The sequence below is a fragment of the Salvelinus fontinalis genome, chromosome 2, assembly GCF_029448725.1.
Source record: "Salvelinus fontinalis isolate EN_2023a chromosome 2, ASM2944872v1, whole genome shotgun sequence".
NCBI lineage: Eukaryota > Metazoa > Chordata > Actinopteri > Salmoniformes > Salmonidae > Salvelinus > Salvelinus fontinalis.
In genome coordinates, this window is record NC_074666.1 from 34,791,031 (window position 1) to 34,809,913 (window position 18,883).

Here is an 18,883-nt window from a genome sequence, read left to right on the forward strand (position 1 = left end):
TATATGAATACATTTTCTTTATTTTTTAAAGTTATTCAAGTATAATTTACCAAAGTTACCATAGATTGCCATAGATTACGTGTATTCCGGTAACTTTGGTAAATTACCGGTAGCTTTGCAACCCTAATTACAGTAAATAAAGTAATAACCAGACTTGAATATGAGGGTAATAACAAAATAGGAGTGCAATTTAACACATACCTCAATTGTATAACATATCTACATTGCCGATTGAAAATAGCAAGAATAAACCATGTGGTGCTTGAAATTGGTTTTTCATTCCTTGTTGGTTTAACGTTGAGAGATTCACCAACAAGACTGAGTGCTTTGAAATACATTGCTTCCCTGTTGTCACACTGTAGTGTAGTCTGTAGCTGTTGGGGTTTGGTGGATAAAACATCTTAGCAGAAGCTGAGAGGGGAAACACTGAACTGAAATATCAGCCAAGCTCCAAACTGTCCGGGCTGCATACTGAAGGCCTATCAAACAGCCTGTACACCTCCTTTTACATTTCAGGGATCAAAGACAGACAGACAGATGGAGAGGCTCGGTGGAAAAACCCCATTCAGCATTCAGGTGCCAGTCAGATGTCTAGCTAGTAGAGCAGGGCAGGCAGACACACACACAGTGCTGAAAACCCCTGGATGGAAGTGTTAATGTGGAGATGGAGAGACTGCCCCAGGCCGAGCCTGCTGTCACCCCCTAGTGACAACGACACTCTCCTCTCATCCCATTATGGCTCAAGTCAGCCTTATCCTATGATAGTCCCTGTCAGTATGTGCTCATGTCTGCTCCCCAACTGAGAGGATGTACTGAAGAGATGAGCCCAGGGCACGGTCTTACTCTGCACACACACACACACACACACACACACACACACACACACACACACACACACACACACACACACACACACACACACACACACACAGAGCCCTGCTTGAGTTAAGCATGTACGACTACTGGCTACTCCTCCACTGTCAGGCTCAGCGGTCAGTCAGGTCAGGAGGTGCGAGTGAACATCTGGCCCTCCTCCCCCTCCCCTCCCCTCCTCCCTACCTGTCAGTGGACATGGCTGAGCCCCTGAAGCCAGGACAGGTTCTACTGGTAATCCTGTGTTAGAAGAGACATGCCCTCTTCCCGCTAACTGACCCCCAGGTGCCAGGGGCCCAGAGCTGAGAAGCGAGGGGCCCAGGGCAAGAGTCGGGAAGGCCCTCTTGTCACACCACTGGTACTGTACATCACTGTTACAGGGCAAGGTGCATGAGGCAATGACTGTAGCCCCAACTGATACAGCCTACTGCAGCTCTGTTATCTATAATGCCTGATGTCCACCAGATGCATATGTGTTTGTTTTGCCGGATGTCTAGCCCGCATTTTCCATACTTGATGCACATGTGCTTCGCTGTTCAACTAGCTAAAAGCTAGCAAGCTGCAGTCTGTGTGTGTTCTTCTGTTTGTACCACGGCACGGTAAAGCAATGCACGAGTTGAAAATATTAAACGCATGCTGTACCCAGAACACACAGCAGCCTAGTGCGGGATCTCCAACGTAGCGTTGCGGACAGCACCATTAACAACGTTCCCGCCGGAACGCAAAGAGTTTGATGCATCTGGTGGACATGAGGTATAACGCTTTAACGCTTTAGTACAGACTGTAGTGCAGTTCTCCTCCTCGGCCCAATCCATACACACAATTCATTCAGTTTCTTGTGAGGTGCATTACATAGAAACTCTTTACCAAATAAAGTAGACAAATAACACTGTTGGTTTCACAGACTGAGGGAAACACTATAGGCCACACAGCCTGAGACACTTGTTTCACTCCTACATACCCTGCCTAGTCAAACCCCAGAGGAAGCAGCATGCCAGAGGTCATATCTCATGACCAGGAAATAACTAACAGAGGGAGAAATAACACATCAAACACACACAGTCTCATAGCAGACATTCCAACAATCACTTTCTCCCGACAACATATGATTAGTTTGCTGGTGAAGGGGAAATCGGAGAGAGAGGCTGACACGCACACATAAGCACACATATAGAAAAGCAAAGGAACATGTGAAGATACATAGACGTGCACACGCCCTCACCCGCATGGTTTGCCGTCACGGTGAGGTGATTAATGAGTGCTGTCCAGTGCGTCTGAAATCACACTGAAGGGACTCCGGTTCACCAAACACCAGGAATTCCTCCCGGGAACGTCCAGTAAAGTTAAATATATTATTACACACCAGCAGGAGGGAGGGGAAGAGGAAGTCAGGGGTCCCAAAGAGATGGGGGGGAGGAGAAAGGGGACAGGAGAGGGATAGAGAGCTGACAGGAGAGGGATAGAGAGAGAGGGAGGATGGGAGTGAGAGAAGAGAGAATAGAGTGAGGGTGCAACATGTGAGAGTGAGAGAGACACGAAGAGAGAGCAGTTATAGAAGAGACAGAAAAGAAAAGAGAGACAGGTGAGAGGGACTGACAGAGAGAGGGAAGGAGAGAGAAAAGAAGGGGAGTTGGAGTGGAAAGCAGTCATTTTTACCAATGGGCTGGCCGGCCGGTCTTCTCTTGGCGTCTGTGCTGAAATGATCTGTTGCACAAGCGGGTTGAACTAGATTACAATCGTCCTTGGAACAGCTCTCAGGCACACAGGAGCCCTCCATCCATCCATCCACAGACCAGAACACACACACACACACACACACACACACACACACACACACACACACACACACACACACACACACACACACACACGTTGCTCTCCTTTCTGGTTTCAATTATAATATCTTTCTCGTCAGACAAACACACAAAGACATACATGCACACACACACCACAGCCTTCCGCCCCTCACCTTCATTAAAATAGATGTACTTCTATTACTACCATGTCCCGACCCTCTCCCACACCCCATCTCTGGCAACTCTTTACACTCAATTGGCAAACTAAATAGGACACTGACAGGCACCATGATCAACACTGTCATCCACACGGACATCTACTTAATGTGACTCTCATTCCCTCCCTAGCTCATACGCCAATCTGTGTGGAGGACCTGTAGTGTCTAAGCTGAGCTGTCTGCGAGTCGTGCGGACGGCCGGGTAGAGATATGTAATTAATAAGGAGCGGTGTGGGGAACACTCGGTACGTCTTAAAAGCAGCTTCTAACAGAAAGCCCCTTCACTTTAAAGAGTTAGAGTATTTACACAGCCCTCGGTTTCATCAGCCCACCAGGCCTTTACCTCACAGACAACCCTAAAATACGATAGCAGGACGGGACCCTCGTAAAAAGGAGAAAATAAATAAATACTCTGAAGTGCAGAGGAAGCCAATAACATATATGGAATCATGTAGTTACCAAAAACGTGTTCAACAAATCAAAATATATCTTATATTTGAGATTCTTAAAAGTAGCCACCCTTTACCTTGATGACAGCTTTGCACACGCTTGGCAGTCTCTCAACCAGCTTCACCTGGAATGCTTTTCCAACAGTCTTGAAGGAGTTCCCACATATGCTGAACACTTGTTGGCTGCTCTTCCTTCACTCTGCGGTCCAACTCATCCCTAACCATCTCAATTGGGTTGAGGTTGGGTGATTGTGGAGGCCAGGTCATATAATGCAGCACTCCATCACTCTCCCTCTTGGTCAAATAGCCCTTACACAGCCTGGAGCTGTGTTGGGTCACCGTCCTGTTGAAAAACAAATGAGAGTCCCACTAAGCGCAAACCAGATGGGATGGCGTTTCACTGCAGAATGCTGTGGTAGCCATGCTGGTTGAGTGTGCCTTGAATTCTAAATAAAATCTGACAGTGTCACCAGCAAAGCACCACCTCACCACCTCCTCCATGCTTCACGGTGGGAACCACACATGCAGAGATCATCCGTTCACCTACTCTGCGTCTCACAAAGACACAGGCGATGGAACCAAAAATCTCAAAAGGACAGATTTCCACTGGTCTAATGTCCATTGCTCTTGTTTCTTGGCACAAGCAAGTCTCTTCTTCTTGTTGGTGTTCTTTAGCAGTGGTTTCTTTGCAGCAATTCAACCATGAAGGCCTGATTGACGCACTCTCCTCTGAACAGTTGATGTTGAGATGTGTCTGTTACTTAAACTCTGAAGCATTTATTTGGGCTGCAATTGGGCTTGTAACTCTAATGAACTCATCCTCTGCAGCAGAGGTAACTCTTTTCCTTTCCTGTCACGGTCCTCATGAGAGCCAGTTTCATCATAGCGTTTGATGGTTTTTGCAACTACACTTGAAGAAACCTGCAAAATTCTTAATTTCCGGATTGACTGACCGTTTCTTAAAGGATCTGTCCATTTCCCCCCCCTAATTTTCACCTAAAATGACATACCCAAATCGAACTGCCTGTAGCTCAGGACATGAAGCAAGGATATGCATATTCTTGGTACCATTTGAAAGTAAACACTTTGAAGTACTCGAGGCGGCGAACAAGCGATTCGGTGGAATTCTCTCTGAGCCTCTTTACTGTGTCGTCCACCATGCTCGATGCTAGGTACAAGGACCGCTACATCGATGCAGACAAGAAACAGCGTTTATGTGAAATGCTACATACACAGCTGGACAAGAGAGAAACGGACTGTTACTGTGCACCAAAGAAGAGAGGCCACAGACAGAAAGAGCTGAAACTTCACTGCTTGACATGTATGATGAAATCCTGGTTGAGACTGAACAAATGAACAACGAAACAGCACAGCAAGTAAGTGAAATAAATAGGTTTTGATGATGTTTTACAGGTAATGGGGACATACAGTTGAGGTCGGAAGTTTACATACACTTAGGTTGGAGTCATTAAAACTTGTTTTTCAACCACTCCACAAATTACTTGTTAACAAAATATAGTTTTGGCAAGTCGGTTAGGACATCTACTTTGTGCATGACACAAGTCATTTTTCCAACAATTTTTTTATAGACAGATTATTTCGCTTATAATTCACAGTATCACAATTCCAGTGGGTCAGAAGTTCACATACACTAAGTTGACTGTGCCTTTAAACAGCTTGAAAAATTCCAGAAAATGATGTCATGGCTTTAGAAGCTTCTAATAGGCTAATTGACATAATTTGAGTCAATTGGAGGTGTACCTGTGGATGTATTTCAAGGCCTACCTTCAAACTCAGTGCCTCTTTGCTTGACATCATGGGAAAATTAAAAGAACTCAGCCAAGACCCCAGAAAAAAAATTGTAGACCTCCACTGGTTCATCTTTGGGAGCAATTTCCAAATGCCTGAAGGTACCACGTTCATCTGTACAAAAAATTGTACGCAAGTATAAACACCATGGGACCAGGGAGACGTCATACCACTGAGGAAGGAGACAAATTCTGTCTCCTTGAGATGAACGTACGTTGGTGCAAAAAGTGCAAATCAATCCCAGAACAACAGCAATTGACCTTGTGAAGATGCTGGAGGAAACGGGTACAAAATTATCTATATCCACAGTAAAACGAGTCCTATATCGACATAACCTGAAAGGCCACTCAACAAGGAAGAAGCCACTGCTCCAAACCCGCAATTAAAAAGCCAGACTACGGTTTGCAACTGCACATGGGGACAAAGACCGTACTTTTTGGAGAAATGTCCTCTGGTCTGATGAAACAAAAATAGAACTGTTTGGTCAAAATGACCATCGTCATGTTAGGAGGAAAAAGGGGGAGGCTTGCAAACCGAAGAACACCATCCCAACCGTGAATTACGGGGGTGGCAGCATCATGTTGTGGGGGTGCTTTGCTGCAGGAGGGTCAGGTGCACTTCACAAAATAGATGGCATCGTGAGGAAGGGAAATTATTTGGATATATTGAAGCAACATCTCAAGACATCAGTGAGGAAGTTAAAGTTTGGTCATAAATGGGTCTTCCAAATAGACAATGACCCCAAACATACTTCCAAAGTTGTGGCAAAATGGCTTTAGGACAACAAAGTCAAGGTATTGGAGTGGCCATCACAAAGCCCTGATCTCAATCCTATAGAACATGTGTGGGCAGAACTGAAAAAGTATGTGCGAGAAAGGAGGCCTACAAACCTGACTCAGTTACACAAACTCTGTCAGGAGGAATGGGCCAAAATTCACCCAACGTATTGTGGGAAGCGTGTGGAAGGCTACCCGAAACGTTTGACCCAAGTTAAACAATTTAAAGGCAATGCTACCAAATACTAATTGAGTGTATGTAAACTTCTGACCCACTGGGAATGTGATGAAAGCTGAAATAAATAATTCTCTCTACTATTATTCTGACATTTCACATTCTTAAAATAAAGTGGTGATCCTAACTGACCTAAGAAAGGGAATTTTTACTAGGATTAAATGTCAGGAATTGTGAAAAACTGAGTTTAAATGTATTTTGCTAAGGTGTATGTAAACTTCTGACTTCAACTGTATGTAAATGCCAACAAAATAACTTTTTGGTCAGTGTGGTGTGGTTTGTGTGTGGTGTGTCTGTGTGTGTGTAACCTTTATTTAACTCGGCAAGTCAGTTAAGAACAAATTCTTATTTACAATGACGGCCAAACTCGGACGATGCTGAGCCAATTGTGCGCCGCCCTATGGGACTCCCAATCACAGCCGGATGTGATACAGATTGGATTCGAACCTGGGACTGTAGTGATGCCTCTTGCACTGAGATGCAGTGCCTTAGACCGCTGCGTCCGTGTGTGTGTGTGTTAACTATTTAACTTTACTAGACTGCATAAAAGGCCGCTAAAATGTTAAATATCGGTTATTGGTATCGGCCAACAATGTCATATCGGTGCATCCTTACTTTTTTGGTTACTAAATGAGTCCATATCTGTTATTTCATAGTTTTGATGTCTTCACTATTATTTTACAATGTAGAAAAACCCTTGAATGAGTAGGTGTGTCCAAACTTTTGACGGGTAATGTATATAATTACAAAATAAATATATTGGGGATTGGAAATGATGCAGACAATTACATTGATGGAACCCACAATCTTTCTGCAATATTAAAACTGATGGGTTTATCAAAAAAATCACAGTTGGGTAGGTTACTTACTAAATGTAATTCGTGAGATTTACTAGTTACCTGTCCAAAATTGTAATCAGTAACGTAACTTTTGTATTACCCAAACTCACTAGCATAATCTGACTACTTTCAGTAACTTTTTTACTATTTTCCCCTTAACACTAGAAAAGCCAGGCCTCTTTGGACCTCCCTTCAGGCCAATGAGGAGTCATCTTGTCTCAACATTCTAACGTCTAATAAATAGATTTAAATGTATGCTATCTGAATACACCAAATGTGCAAATCAACAGTTCTGGTTCACATAGTGGAGTTGGGAGTTAGCCACTCGTAACCATTACTTACACTTAGCTATGCGCAGCCGGCTCGAAGAAAATAAAAAACGGGGGGGGGGGAAATCCCCAGAAGTTCCCTAGAACGTCTTTAATGTGTGATTTCAAACGCACCAGGACCATAAATGATGTGAGGCCTGCTTTTTAAAAAACACCTGCTGCCTCGCAACTGTCACGGCTAATGGCACCGGTTACTATATAAATCACAGCGAGCTGTAATTTCCAATGTCTGAGAAATGATTACATTGAGCATATGTCAGTGAATGCTATTTTAATGACTGCCGCACTGCTCCACTTACATCTCGGGTAACGAACCATCTTGGAGCGAACGCACTGCTGTAAAAATGTCTCCCTCGACTCAGTACTGGTACCCCGTGTATGTAGCCAAGTTATCTTACTCATTGGGCATTTATTATTACTTTGTATTATTTCTCTGTTTTCTCTCTCTGCATTGTTGGGAAGGTCCCGTAAGTAAGCATTTCACTGTTAGTCTACACCTGTTGTTAACGAAGCATATGATAAATATATGCCATTTCCCCCCCTCTCCCTCCCTCCCCCCCTCCATCTCCCCACCCCTCTCCGTCCCTCCCCAACCCTCTTTCTCCCCACCCCTCTCCCTCCCTCCCTCCCCAACCCTCCCTCCCTCCCCACCCCTCTCCCTCGCTCCCTCCCCACCCCTCTCCAACCCTCTCCCTCCCTCCCTCCCCACCCCTCTCCCTCTTTCTCCCCACCCCTCTCCCTCCCTCCCCACCCCTCTTTCTCCCCACCCCTCTCCCTCCCTCCCCACCCCTCTTTCTCCCCACCCCTCTCCCTCTTTCTCCCCACCCCTCTCCCTCTCCCTCCCCAACCCTCTCCCTCCCCAACCCTCTCCCTCTTTCTCCCCACCCCTCTCCCTCTTTCTCCCCACCCCTCTCCCTCCCTCCCTCTCCAACCCTCTCCCTCTTTCTCCCCACCCCTCTCCCTCCCTCCCCACCCCTCTCCCTCTTTCTCCCCACCCCTCTCCCTCTCCCTCCCTCCCCACCCCTCTCCCTCCCTCCCTCCCCACCCCCTCTCCCTCCCTCCCCACCCCTCTCCCTCCCTCCCCACCCCTCTCCACCCCTCTCCCTCTTTCTCCCCACCCCTCTCCCTCTTTCTCCCCACCCCTCTCCCTCTTTCTTCCCACCCCTCTCCCTCTTTCTCCCCACCCCTCTCCCTCTTTCTCCCCACCCCTCTCCCTCCTTCTCCCCACCCCTCTCCCTCCATCTCCCCACCCCTCTCCCTCCCTCCCCAACCCTCTCCCTCCCTCCCTCCCCAACCCTCTCTCCCTCCCCACCCCTCTCCAACCCTCTCCCTCCCTCCCTCCCCACCCCTCTCCCTCTTTCTCCCCACCCCTCTCCCTCCCTCCCCACCCCTCTTTCTCCCCACCCCTCTCCCTCCCTCCCCACCCCTCTTTCTCCCCACCCCTCTCCCTCTTTCTCCCCACCCCTCTCCCTCCCCAACCCTCTCCCTCTTTCTCCCCACCCCTCTCCCTCTTTCTCCCCACCCCTCTCCCTCCCTCCCTCTCCAACCCTCTCCCTCTTTCTCCCCACCCCTCTCCCTCCCTCCCCACCCCTCTCCCTCTTTCTCCCCACCCCTCTCCCTCTTTCTCCCCACCCCTCTCCCTCTTTCTCCCCACCCCTCTCCCTCCCTCCCCACCCCTCTCCCTCTTTCTCCCCACCCCTCTCCCTCTTTCTCCCCACCCCTCTCCCTCTTTCTCCCCACCCCTCTCCCTCTTTCTCCCCACCCCTCTCCCTCTTTCTTCCCACCCCTCTCCCTCTTTCTTCCCACCCCTCTCCCTCTTTCTTCCCACCCCTCTCCCTCTTTCTTCCCACCCCTCTCCCTCTTTCTTCCCACCCCTCTCCCTCCCTCCCTCTTTCTTCCCACCCCTCTCCCTCTTTCTCCCTTCCTCCTATTCTTTTAATTAGAACCAGAGAGCTGGACCCAGAGGACAGGATCTAAGCAGGTTTCTCTATGGGGCTAGCTAGGTGATCTCCCTCTGCAGAAGTGCCTCTTTATTTATCACGGGGAATCTAAACTTCCTCCCAGATGCTGACCTGAAGTGAAACGGACACATGGAACGGTATTTCTAATTTGTGTTCCCAATCTTGTGGCAGGGAGTCACAGGCCATATACAGCTAACTACTCCCATGAGTCTTAATATATGTATGTATGTATGTATGTTTATATGTGTGTGTGAGAGTGAGAGAGAGCGAGAGCGAGAGAGCACTGACTTTACTGCTAACTTCTTTATCGAGGAAAAATGTACTTCCTACGACTGTGATATTTGGTTGTTAAATGAATGCACTAACTGTAAGTCGCTCTGGACAAGAGCGTCTGCTAAATGACTAAAATGTAAATGTAGAGTGAGACCCGGCCACTATTGGCATTAAGAGAACACAAGTCATGGCCAATGGTTACCCATCGATGAAAAAGCAGTGTAAAATATAATGTACAGATGAACCGAGCCAACAAAGCCACTCCTTTGAGTTAACGATCATAGTTATGACTTTGAAAGGCGTTCAACTAAGGTAGATGTTTATTATTAACAGCTTTACATGAAAAAGACAAATTTGTCAATTGGTTGTTAAATGGGCTAAACATAGAAGGGAATGTATCCTAATGGCTGAGGCATTAACAGAGTGATGGTAGAGTAGAGTAAGGCTGGCTGGGTGGGTGGGTGGGTGCCTGAGGCATCAGGGCATTGGACCACTGAGGATGGGGAGCAGCCTGGTCTCACTGGCCCACTCAGCCCATCTTCTCTGGATCACAGGAAGGTTTTACAGAGTAGCAGGGCCAGTCAACCACTTATGCAACTGACCAGTCTGGTACACAAGACAATCCTTCCCTTTTCCCTGGGCTATCCAAAACTCACTAACCCTTTACAGTATTTCCCATTATATTGTACTACATCTTTGAGGGGGTAAAAGAGTGTGAGAAAGTATTTGCGTGATTGGGTGTGTGTTGTGTGAAAGTCTGCCTGTCTCTAGTCTCTAGTCCTGTCATTGAGCAACTATTCTACCCCCTCCCTCCTCTCTCTCCTGTCCTGTGGCTGCTATGTGAAACTGAGGGAGGTTCAGCCACCCCTTCCCCTGGTCCCACATGGTCCATGTTAAGGGACGTGAAAGCGTTGAAACCCCGTAACAATAACCTTCTTCTTTTGAGATGCAGGTCCTGCCGAGCCGGGGCCCTCTCTTAGAATCCCTCCCTCCATTCACTGGCAGTCATAGTTCCACCCTGCCGCACAACACTATACTTGAGCCACGCATTGATGTGTCAATCCCTTCTTAGACGTTTTTTTTTCTTTCTTAAGCCTTCACTTTCATAACGAAACTCAGACAAAAAAAATGGATTCCCTCTTAATAGTCCTAGTAAAAAGGCTGTATGAGGCAGCGCTTAGATTTTTAACGGCCGGGCTCTGGTCTCAATCATACAGTCAGTGGACATCTGGATCGCATCTCCCCATTCTCCCCCATGCAATCAGACACACTAGAGCTATGGAGCTGATGCTGGGTTCTCCCTGCTGCTGCTCTCCACAATGTGGGTGCAACGTGTCGTTACAGCACATTGCATTCTGAGAATGTTTTTAGGGGGTGAAAGCTTCCGAGATTCCAAATAATGGTGCGTTCAAGGTAGGCCTAGTGCCAACAAACAGGCAAAGTGGAGTCATCGTCGTTCACCACCTTTCCCTGAAAACTACTTGCAGTCCCCAAGCGGCCCCATTCATTCCACACTAACTGAGAGGTCTCTAGAGGGCACTCCAGTTCAGCTGTACACAGGTCTGCCTGCTCTTGCTGTGGCAAAATGGCCGCCTACATAAAAGCCAAGGTCGTCATTATCTGAGACCGCAGGTCCACCGCGACGTGGAGTGGAATATAACAGCAATGCCCTCGTTCTACAGGTCAGACACATTTATATATGGCTGGCACAGTCAGGAGAACCTAAATGGTTGTTAGACTCCAATTAACAAGCACAAAAATATATATATATATCCAGGGATAGGAAAAACATGTCTTACTCTACTATATGATGAACTGTAGGTGGTGCTAAATTTTCACATTTTTAACTAGACTGGCAGGGTGCGATGTGAGATCCACCACATGTTTGGCCTCCACAGAGGAATCAGTCACAGCCCAACTCCACAGTGGGGACACTCCGCTCCATCTAGCTGGGAACAAGCTGTGCTGAGACGTCACTAGCATCTGGAACACACCACTCATAGAGAGTAATACACAGAGAGAGAACGTCACACACCACAAGAGCCAACTGGGGACCAGAGATGCACAGTGAGTGGTGGACTAGTAACGTTTCCCAGACCCTCCAGGAGCATGGCTGGTGTGCTGCCTGCATACCTGCTCCTCCATCATCATCACAACAGAGGGTTTCTATACGCGTGCCTTCAGCAATGATCGATCGCAAACCCACCTGCTAATTCTGCCATGCTTTAAAGGTACCGCTCAGGTACCACCTCACTTATCTCCATTCACTGCCCCTTTCCGACACTTTAATCACTCGTTTTGTACACTCACAGCCTCAGACAGGTTACTTTCCATCTTCCCACACGTCGTTTGGCCCCGTGTGTAGGGCCCTCTGGGACCGGCAGGCTCGTAAACATGGGGAGGAGGAGGTAGGGGGGATGAAAGGTCAAAGTGAGAGGAGCGTTCGGCCCTGCTCAGGGACAGCCGAGGGTGATGTGGTGGGGCTGTGAGGCCGGGCTGGGTCCTCCCTCCATCCCTCCTCTGGTTTATTTTCTCTGATGGGCCTGGTGTAAATATCCTGCTTTAAAGCCCTGGGAATGGAAATGCGTACAGTGCAGTCAGGCCCTCCACAGAGGTAGACGTAGTGGGAGAGTAGAGCTGGATGGAGAGCGGGGGAGGAGAGACCCCCAGTGAGCCCCTCCAGCTGCCATGATGACATCACTCAGAGGAGAAGAAGAGGAGATAGGTCGCTGCCAGCTGTAGTGGTCTCTGATACTGCCACGCACTCTCACCATCTGCCTGTTTACGTTCAATGGTTTGGATGTATGCCATATGGATGCGTGTGTGGAGGAATGTATGTATTTGTTGACATGACTTCCATTGTGTCTGACTAACACAATGATGGGCAGCATCCATATGTGTGTGTGTGAGAAAGTATGAGAGAAAGAGAGGAGAGATAAACACATGGGAACATCTCACCCTGACAGGGTGATACAGTTTAAGCCCAGAACAGCCAACAGAGTTAGATGAAGCATTGGTCAGGGCTTACTGGGTTACTGAGGTACTAATTGGGGTCCAAGGGGCTTGCTGCCTGTCTAGGGAACTGTTAGTTACTATGAGTTAATAAAGGGGTCTCGGGTCTGGCCCTTCTCTCTTTCTTATTCCTTCATTGACTATAACGAGGCTGCATGCATTAGTGTTTCAAAGGCCAGTCTGCCCGCTACCCCCTCAACAGCACAGAGCAGAAAACACACTGCAACTCTCTACCCATCTCACTCTGGCCATTAACAACCACTAACACGGGACTCACAGCTGCTCCTTATACAGGAGGCCTCGTAAGGGGAACACCACACATCGTATAATATTGTGTGTCTATGGAACGCAGGCAATCTCCATCTGCTACAAGCAAAGAATATCACTCAATGGAATATGAGGGGTGAAACCAAAGTATTTTGCTGATATGAACAGGTAAGAGCCTTCCTGCCACGGTGGAGAGACTAGAGGCAGTTAAATGTGAGCACGCTGTGCAGAAGGTTATAATCACAGGTTATAACTGTACTGTACGTAGCGTGGCAAGAAGCAATCCAGACAGACTTTTTACCTTCTTAGCAGTTGGCACTTACATTTATTATTAATCAATCTAACACCAAAGGGATCAAATATGCCCACATCCGTATCATACCCATCACTACAGTGTCTGATTATACCTATTTTCAAAGTGTCTTTGGATTTTAGAAAATCCTATCAATTATTAATTTTGATACCCATTCTTTATTTTTCCTGATTGAGGGGGAATGTACAGGAATGTGCACGGAATGTACTGGAATATAAAGTAATATACGATCGCATACCTGGGAGCATGCGTGTGCATTCCCAAACATGCAATTATCACAAGGCAACAGGAGTTTTGTTGGAAGCTTGATGCATAGTTACCGGATCCAAACAGATCCAAATAATAATTTTAATATAGTGTCCTTACACTGTAATTGTTGTGCCCAGTACACTTTAAATTGGATTTAAACAAGCAGGCTGGTAGAGCTCAGAGGCGTGGCCCCAAGAGTGTTATCCTCTCCTTGTGTCCATGGCAACAATATTATCATACATATCCCTACATCTTAAATACCTCTCTCCATTCATGTACATCTGTCTAAATACAGTGTTGATAGAACAGTGCCTAGGTTAGCCCCCGGGTACAAAATTAATACTGTCTACAACACAGGCCAGGGTGGGTAAAACACACTGGCTGCTTTTGAGGAATTTCCAACAATTTGCTTGGTCATTATGAAAAATAAAACTGTCTGGGGTTTGTGATTATGGAATGGTAAAGAGGAGGACTGTAAAGAAAGACCTGTGAGTGAACCTCACACGGTTTGATATGCTGCATTACAGTGGGCTTAACCTGTCCAAACAGATCTGGATTGGAGGGAAGGGTTGTTGTGTGATAGGTCACATGGTTCCCTCTGATCCTCACTTTCATGGGTGACTAGGAATCCTCTGCACAAACGAACTACAGTACAGTAAACTAGAGAACACACACGTTGACCTTATTTGGCTCTTCTTATGACCAGGATCACCATGAGCTGTGCAGTCGTTGAAATTTAGAGTTTCTCTCTACTCTACCACTAAATCGTTGGCTACTAGGAATCCTTGGCATCCATCACCTGGTTACAGCAGGCTTAGCTACTGTCATTATTTGGCCCCTGTAAGCACTTTCTTATGACCAGGATCACAGTATATCGTCTCCCAAGGTCTATTATGTTGATCATTATATAACAGAGTTACTCTATTGGAGTACTGTTGTGGTGGCTAATCATCACAAAGGAAATTCAACCTGTACTGTTGTACAGTAACAATGAAAAAATGTGTATCTACAAAAGAAAGAAAAAGAAAGAAAATAACCAGAGTGTAGGGTCCTTACTCTCGCTCCTTCTCACTGAGCTTGTCTGTGATGGTGTCCTTGATGGAGGAGCGGGAGCCTTTGTGGATGACAGGATACCTGAGAGGGATCTGCAGGAAGCAACTGATCATCAGCACCAAGTGGGCCGTGTAACCCAGGGCAACCGCAACGCTCCCATCATCCTTCGCTGTAGGACAAAACACAACACAGAGGTCAGTCAGTCTCTGTTGGACAGGTTTACTGTGAAATGGTCTCGTAGGTTTTATAAAGTAAGAAACATTGTTAAACGGATCTGATAATGAAATGCCATGCCTGTTAATCACTTCAATGGCTGTGTTTTAATGGGTTATTAATTCAACACATTTTAATGCTACGACTAGAAACTAAAGTAGGTCAAAACGGCAACAACGAGCTAAGCAGTCTGTGTTTCATAATTTCCTTAACGCTTCATGAAGCTCCACTTGAAAGCAAGTGATCAGTAACAGTCTGACTGCAATACTCATGTATTTCATACGTGTTTCATATAAGTTCATTACATTGAAATGAAAGATCAAATCGTAACGTGGCAATATAATTCGTACGTGGTAATATAATAAAGACGTCACAGACTGGAAAAAACTTTGGTAACCAAGTAATCACACCGATGAAAAGCAGGCACATTTACATGGGCAAAGTGTTTTTGAAATGATAGAGTGGGTTTTTGGCGACGCAACACGCAAGAAAACTTCAACTGCTGTGGAATACCTAATTTACTTAAAACTACTTAATTTATTTCAGAAATGTGCGTGAAAAGCAAAAGCGTCACGTAAAACTATCCCTGCGGGGCTCAATTGCATTTTAGGGGAAAATTAGACGGTTACGGTTTCATTAACATTTCTGACTAGAAAACAGGTCCACCACCTCGCTGAAGTAAAGGAACGGCTTTCTTTGACAGCACATTAAGTTGTTTCAAGTTCTCAACTGCCGAGCAACAGGACATTGCTCTGGGCAAAGTGCTTATACTTTCCAAATCCCCAAATCATAGTGCTTTTGTCTTAACGCTTTGGAATAACAGACCGCTGCCTCAGTGAATAGTTTACTAGGAGCGCTTTGGTGTATAACTAGAAGACCCTGAATTATACAATTCTTGTGTCTGCACATCTGATACCAGCAGAGGCCATGAAGTGGACTACCTTTTATAATGCCAATACTTTCCATAAAACTAGTTATATCCAACAGGAATGTCAGATAAAGGAATCATAAGTCTAACTGACATGTACTGGGGCAAATGGAGAACCTTTTAAATCCAAAGTCAGGTAGCCTTAGATGAGGGCTTAGTTACCTCCGAGAGAGAGAAAGCACTGGGGGGCTTGTTTCCACCCCATGACCCCTTCTTCTTAGCAGCAAGTCCCCTCTACCCTCACCAGCCTCCCCTCCCTTCTCTACTGTCTCCTCCAGTCTCTCATCCAACCTATCCTCTCTCTTCTCCCCCCTCACCTTATCCAGCCTCTCCCATCTCCTGTCCCCAGTCTCCTCCAGCGTCACCCCTCTACCTTCTCTCCTCAGTCTCCCCAGGCAGGGCTGGTTGGATTAGGCTGTGCAGCCCTGACCCCAGTGGCTCACTAATCTACCACATCCTACCCTGCAGGCAGCCCTCTCCTGTCTGTCACCCAGCAACAACACAGTTCCAGACATGATCGGCTTAATACTGGGCTGGCCCAGCTCTCAGGGAGGGCCCCACAAAAATCAGAGCAGGGGTGAAGTGTCAAAGGTCAGGCCTCTATGATGGGGTAGTTTCAGGCTGGGATGCTGTATAGGTGTAGTGGTTAAGGTGGTGTTAGACAGGAACGTCTGACCAGGTAGACCATTCCTCCTCACCTCCTATAGGCCTCTGTCCCCCTCACTCTCTGTTCTACTACACAGCCACACCACATGCATACTCCCTCAAGGCTGAGAGGGAAGGGAGGACAGGACGGGTTGGAGGGAGGTTGTGAGTGGGTTAGGACTCCCCCTGTAGGCCTCACCATCTCCTACTGCACTGCCACAGCACATGCTGCGTGGTTTACTCACTAGATCTCTACCACCCCCGCGGGGTGAGGCAGCCGCACACCTCCACAGGGGATGGGAAGCCACTCACCTCTGCAAATACAAACGACGAGCCATCAGGATGGGGAAGGGGGGGAGGCTGCTGCATCCAAGGAAATGGGGGGCTGGAGATGGAGGCAGCGTTGGGGTAGGTCGGGGGATAGCAATGAAGGGGTATTAAAAGAAGGCACACTGGTGAAACCTGGCTCTCATTAGTCTCCCTGCCTCAACCCCCTCAACTCCACTTCCCCCTCCATCATGTCTTTGAAGTCATGCTTCCCTGGCTGAGAAAGTCAAATCAGATTTTCCACAACACATACGGGTGCGACATGGAGGGAATTAGATGAATAACATTTTCCAAACGTAAGCCCCTCTTGAATCATCATCTTATTCAGACCTCTGCCGTGTAAACGTGCACAAACACAATGCCAAATCCTAATCTGCTGCCTTTAAACACCCGCAGTAAATGAGACAGACTTACGACATACAGTACTTTGCAGATTATACTACTCAGTATTCATAAATACGCAGAAATGGTGGGCTAAACTTACAGACCAGCAGAGTGGTGTGACAAACTCAGAGAGAGAGTCCCTTTTTCAGTCTCATCACTCCACTACCTCCCAGTCCCTCTCACCCATGGGTCCGGTCCTTATAAAGTAGCTGGGCAGCAGAATTCAGACTCCAGAGGTCAAATACACAGGAAGCAATTTCCACATTCTTGGATGATGGGGAGCACTCTGTGGGTCCTGGGCCTGGCTCCATTAACAAAAGGTTGCTACCAGGGAGTATGGCGAAACCTTTCCAGTGTAACTACTCTGACTCTGTATCAAGGTATACATCTAGCCCATACAACACAGCTGTCTTGCACAGAGTTTCCTCCACCAGCCACTACTTCTAAAACACTTGTCATTGTACCTCAGAGCAGATATTGTTCTGTGTCCCAACATCCCCATTCCCTATATACTGTAGTGCCCCCCAAAAATGATAGTGCACAATACATAGGGAATAGGGTGCCATTTGGGACTCAACTATAGTGTCCCAATTACAGGAGAGGATCAGAGCATCAGCTCAAACGGATCCATGGAACCACTGATATCACACAAACCTCAGACGGAGTACTGGCTCACATTTACTACATGTAGATGGTGATGTGGAACCAAAAGAGAGGTCAGAAGTTTGAACCTTCAATAAAAGGAAGCAGATGCACCCTGTTTTATGAGTGTCTCTGTGTCACTCTAAACCCTTCCGTTTCCCGTTGAAATAGATACGTTACCTTGGAAATCCTCAGAGTTGGGCAGCTTCACTCCACAGATGACATAATCGGATTGATTAGCCTGAAGGGAAATTAAACAAGTTTTATGAGAATGAGAATCCAAGAACCAACAATTCCATATTCAGAAAACAGAGAAAACAGAGAGAGAGGAAAGGGAAACGCTTCGGGAGCAAAAAGGGCCCTCTCCTTAGAAATGGTATTTTAATGACCACTGAGTATTTAAGCTGTTCAGCTCCGTCGCAGAACATTTCAGATTGAAACTTTAACCGATTTCAAAACACAGGGAATGTAAGTGGTTGGCCACTCCAAAGACTAATAAGGGCTGAGAAAACATTTCCCCCCAAGCTTTTCTCTTCTCTCACTCAAGGTTCTCTCTCTTGTTCGCCATCGTTGTCATGCCATAGGGCTGACTACAGCCTACACTGTGTAGTATATGGGACCAGGCTCATTTCTAGCATTACTCAGGAGGAGGTTACTCACTGCCGTGGTGACCACGTCGATGGGGTAGATGTAGGACAGCTCAGAGAGGAGCTGACGACAGCGGAAGGTGAGCTGAGCGTTGGACTTGAGGAACAGCTCTCTGGGAAGACAGACACAGAGACAGTCACTTGATGACTCAGTCAGACTCACTGCCTTACTGAGCAACACAAAGAGGACAGTAACAGAGGAGGAGGAAGAGAACAGTGGGAGGACTGGGGACAGAGAAGAGAAGCAACTGGATCAAATAGACAGGGATATAGAGAGGCGGGAGGATAAAAAGGGGGAAATGACAGAAAATGGGTATAAGGGACAGATGAGGTGATGAAGAGGGGAAGGGGGGGATGGGGAGAGAGAGGGAGAAGGTACTGTACAATACAGTAATATACACTGAGTGTATCAAACATTAGGAACACATGCTCTTTCCATGACATAGAATGACCAGGTGAATCCAGGTGAAAGCTACACTATGATCCCTTATTGTCACTTGTTAAATCCACTTCAAATCAGTGTAGATGAACGGGAGGAGACAGGTTAATTATGGATTTTTAAGCCTTAACACAATTGAGACATGGATTGTGTACAGTATGTGTGCCACTCAGAGGCTGAATGGGCAAGACAGTTAGGTGCCAGGT

General features: G+C 46.8%; 1 protein-coding gene across 1 annotated transcript in view; it reads right to left on the bottom strand.

Annotated features, from left to right (window-relative positions):
- Nucleotides 1-18,883, bottom strand: part of LOC129867020 (UV radiation resistance-associated gene protein-like) — a gene marked incomplete at its 5' end in the record, with an annotated part of 86,275 nt that overhangs the window by 61,361 nt on the left and 6,031 nt on the right. Inside the window, 3 exons of the mRNA XM_055940124.1 lie at nucleotides 14,456-14,621; nucleotides 17,772-17,832; nucleotides 18,252-18,486. Coding sequence (XP_055796099.1) covers nucleotides 14,456-14,621; nucleotides 17,772-17,832; nucleotides 18,252-18,486 — 462 coding nt within the window. The remainder of the gene's footprint in view (nucleotides 1-14,455; nucleotides 14,622-17,771; nucleotides 17,833-18,251; nucleotides 18,487-18,883) is intronic.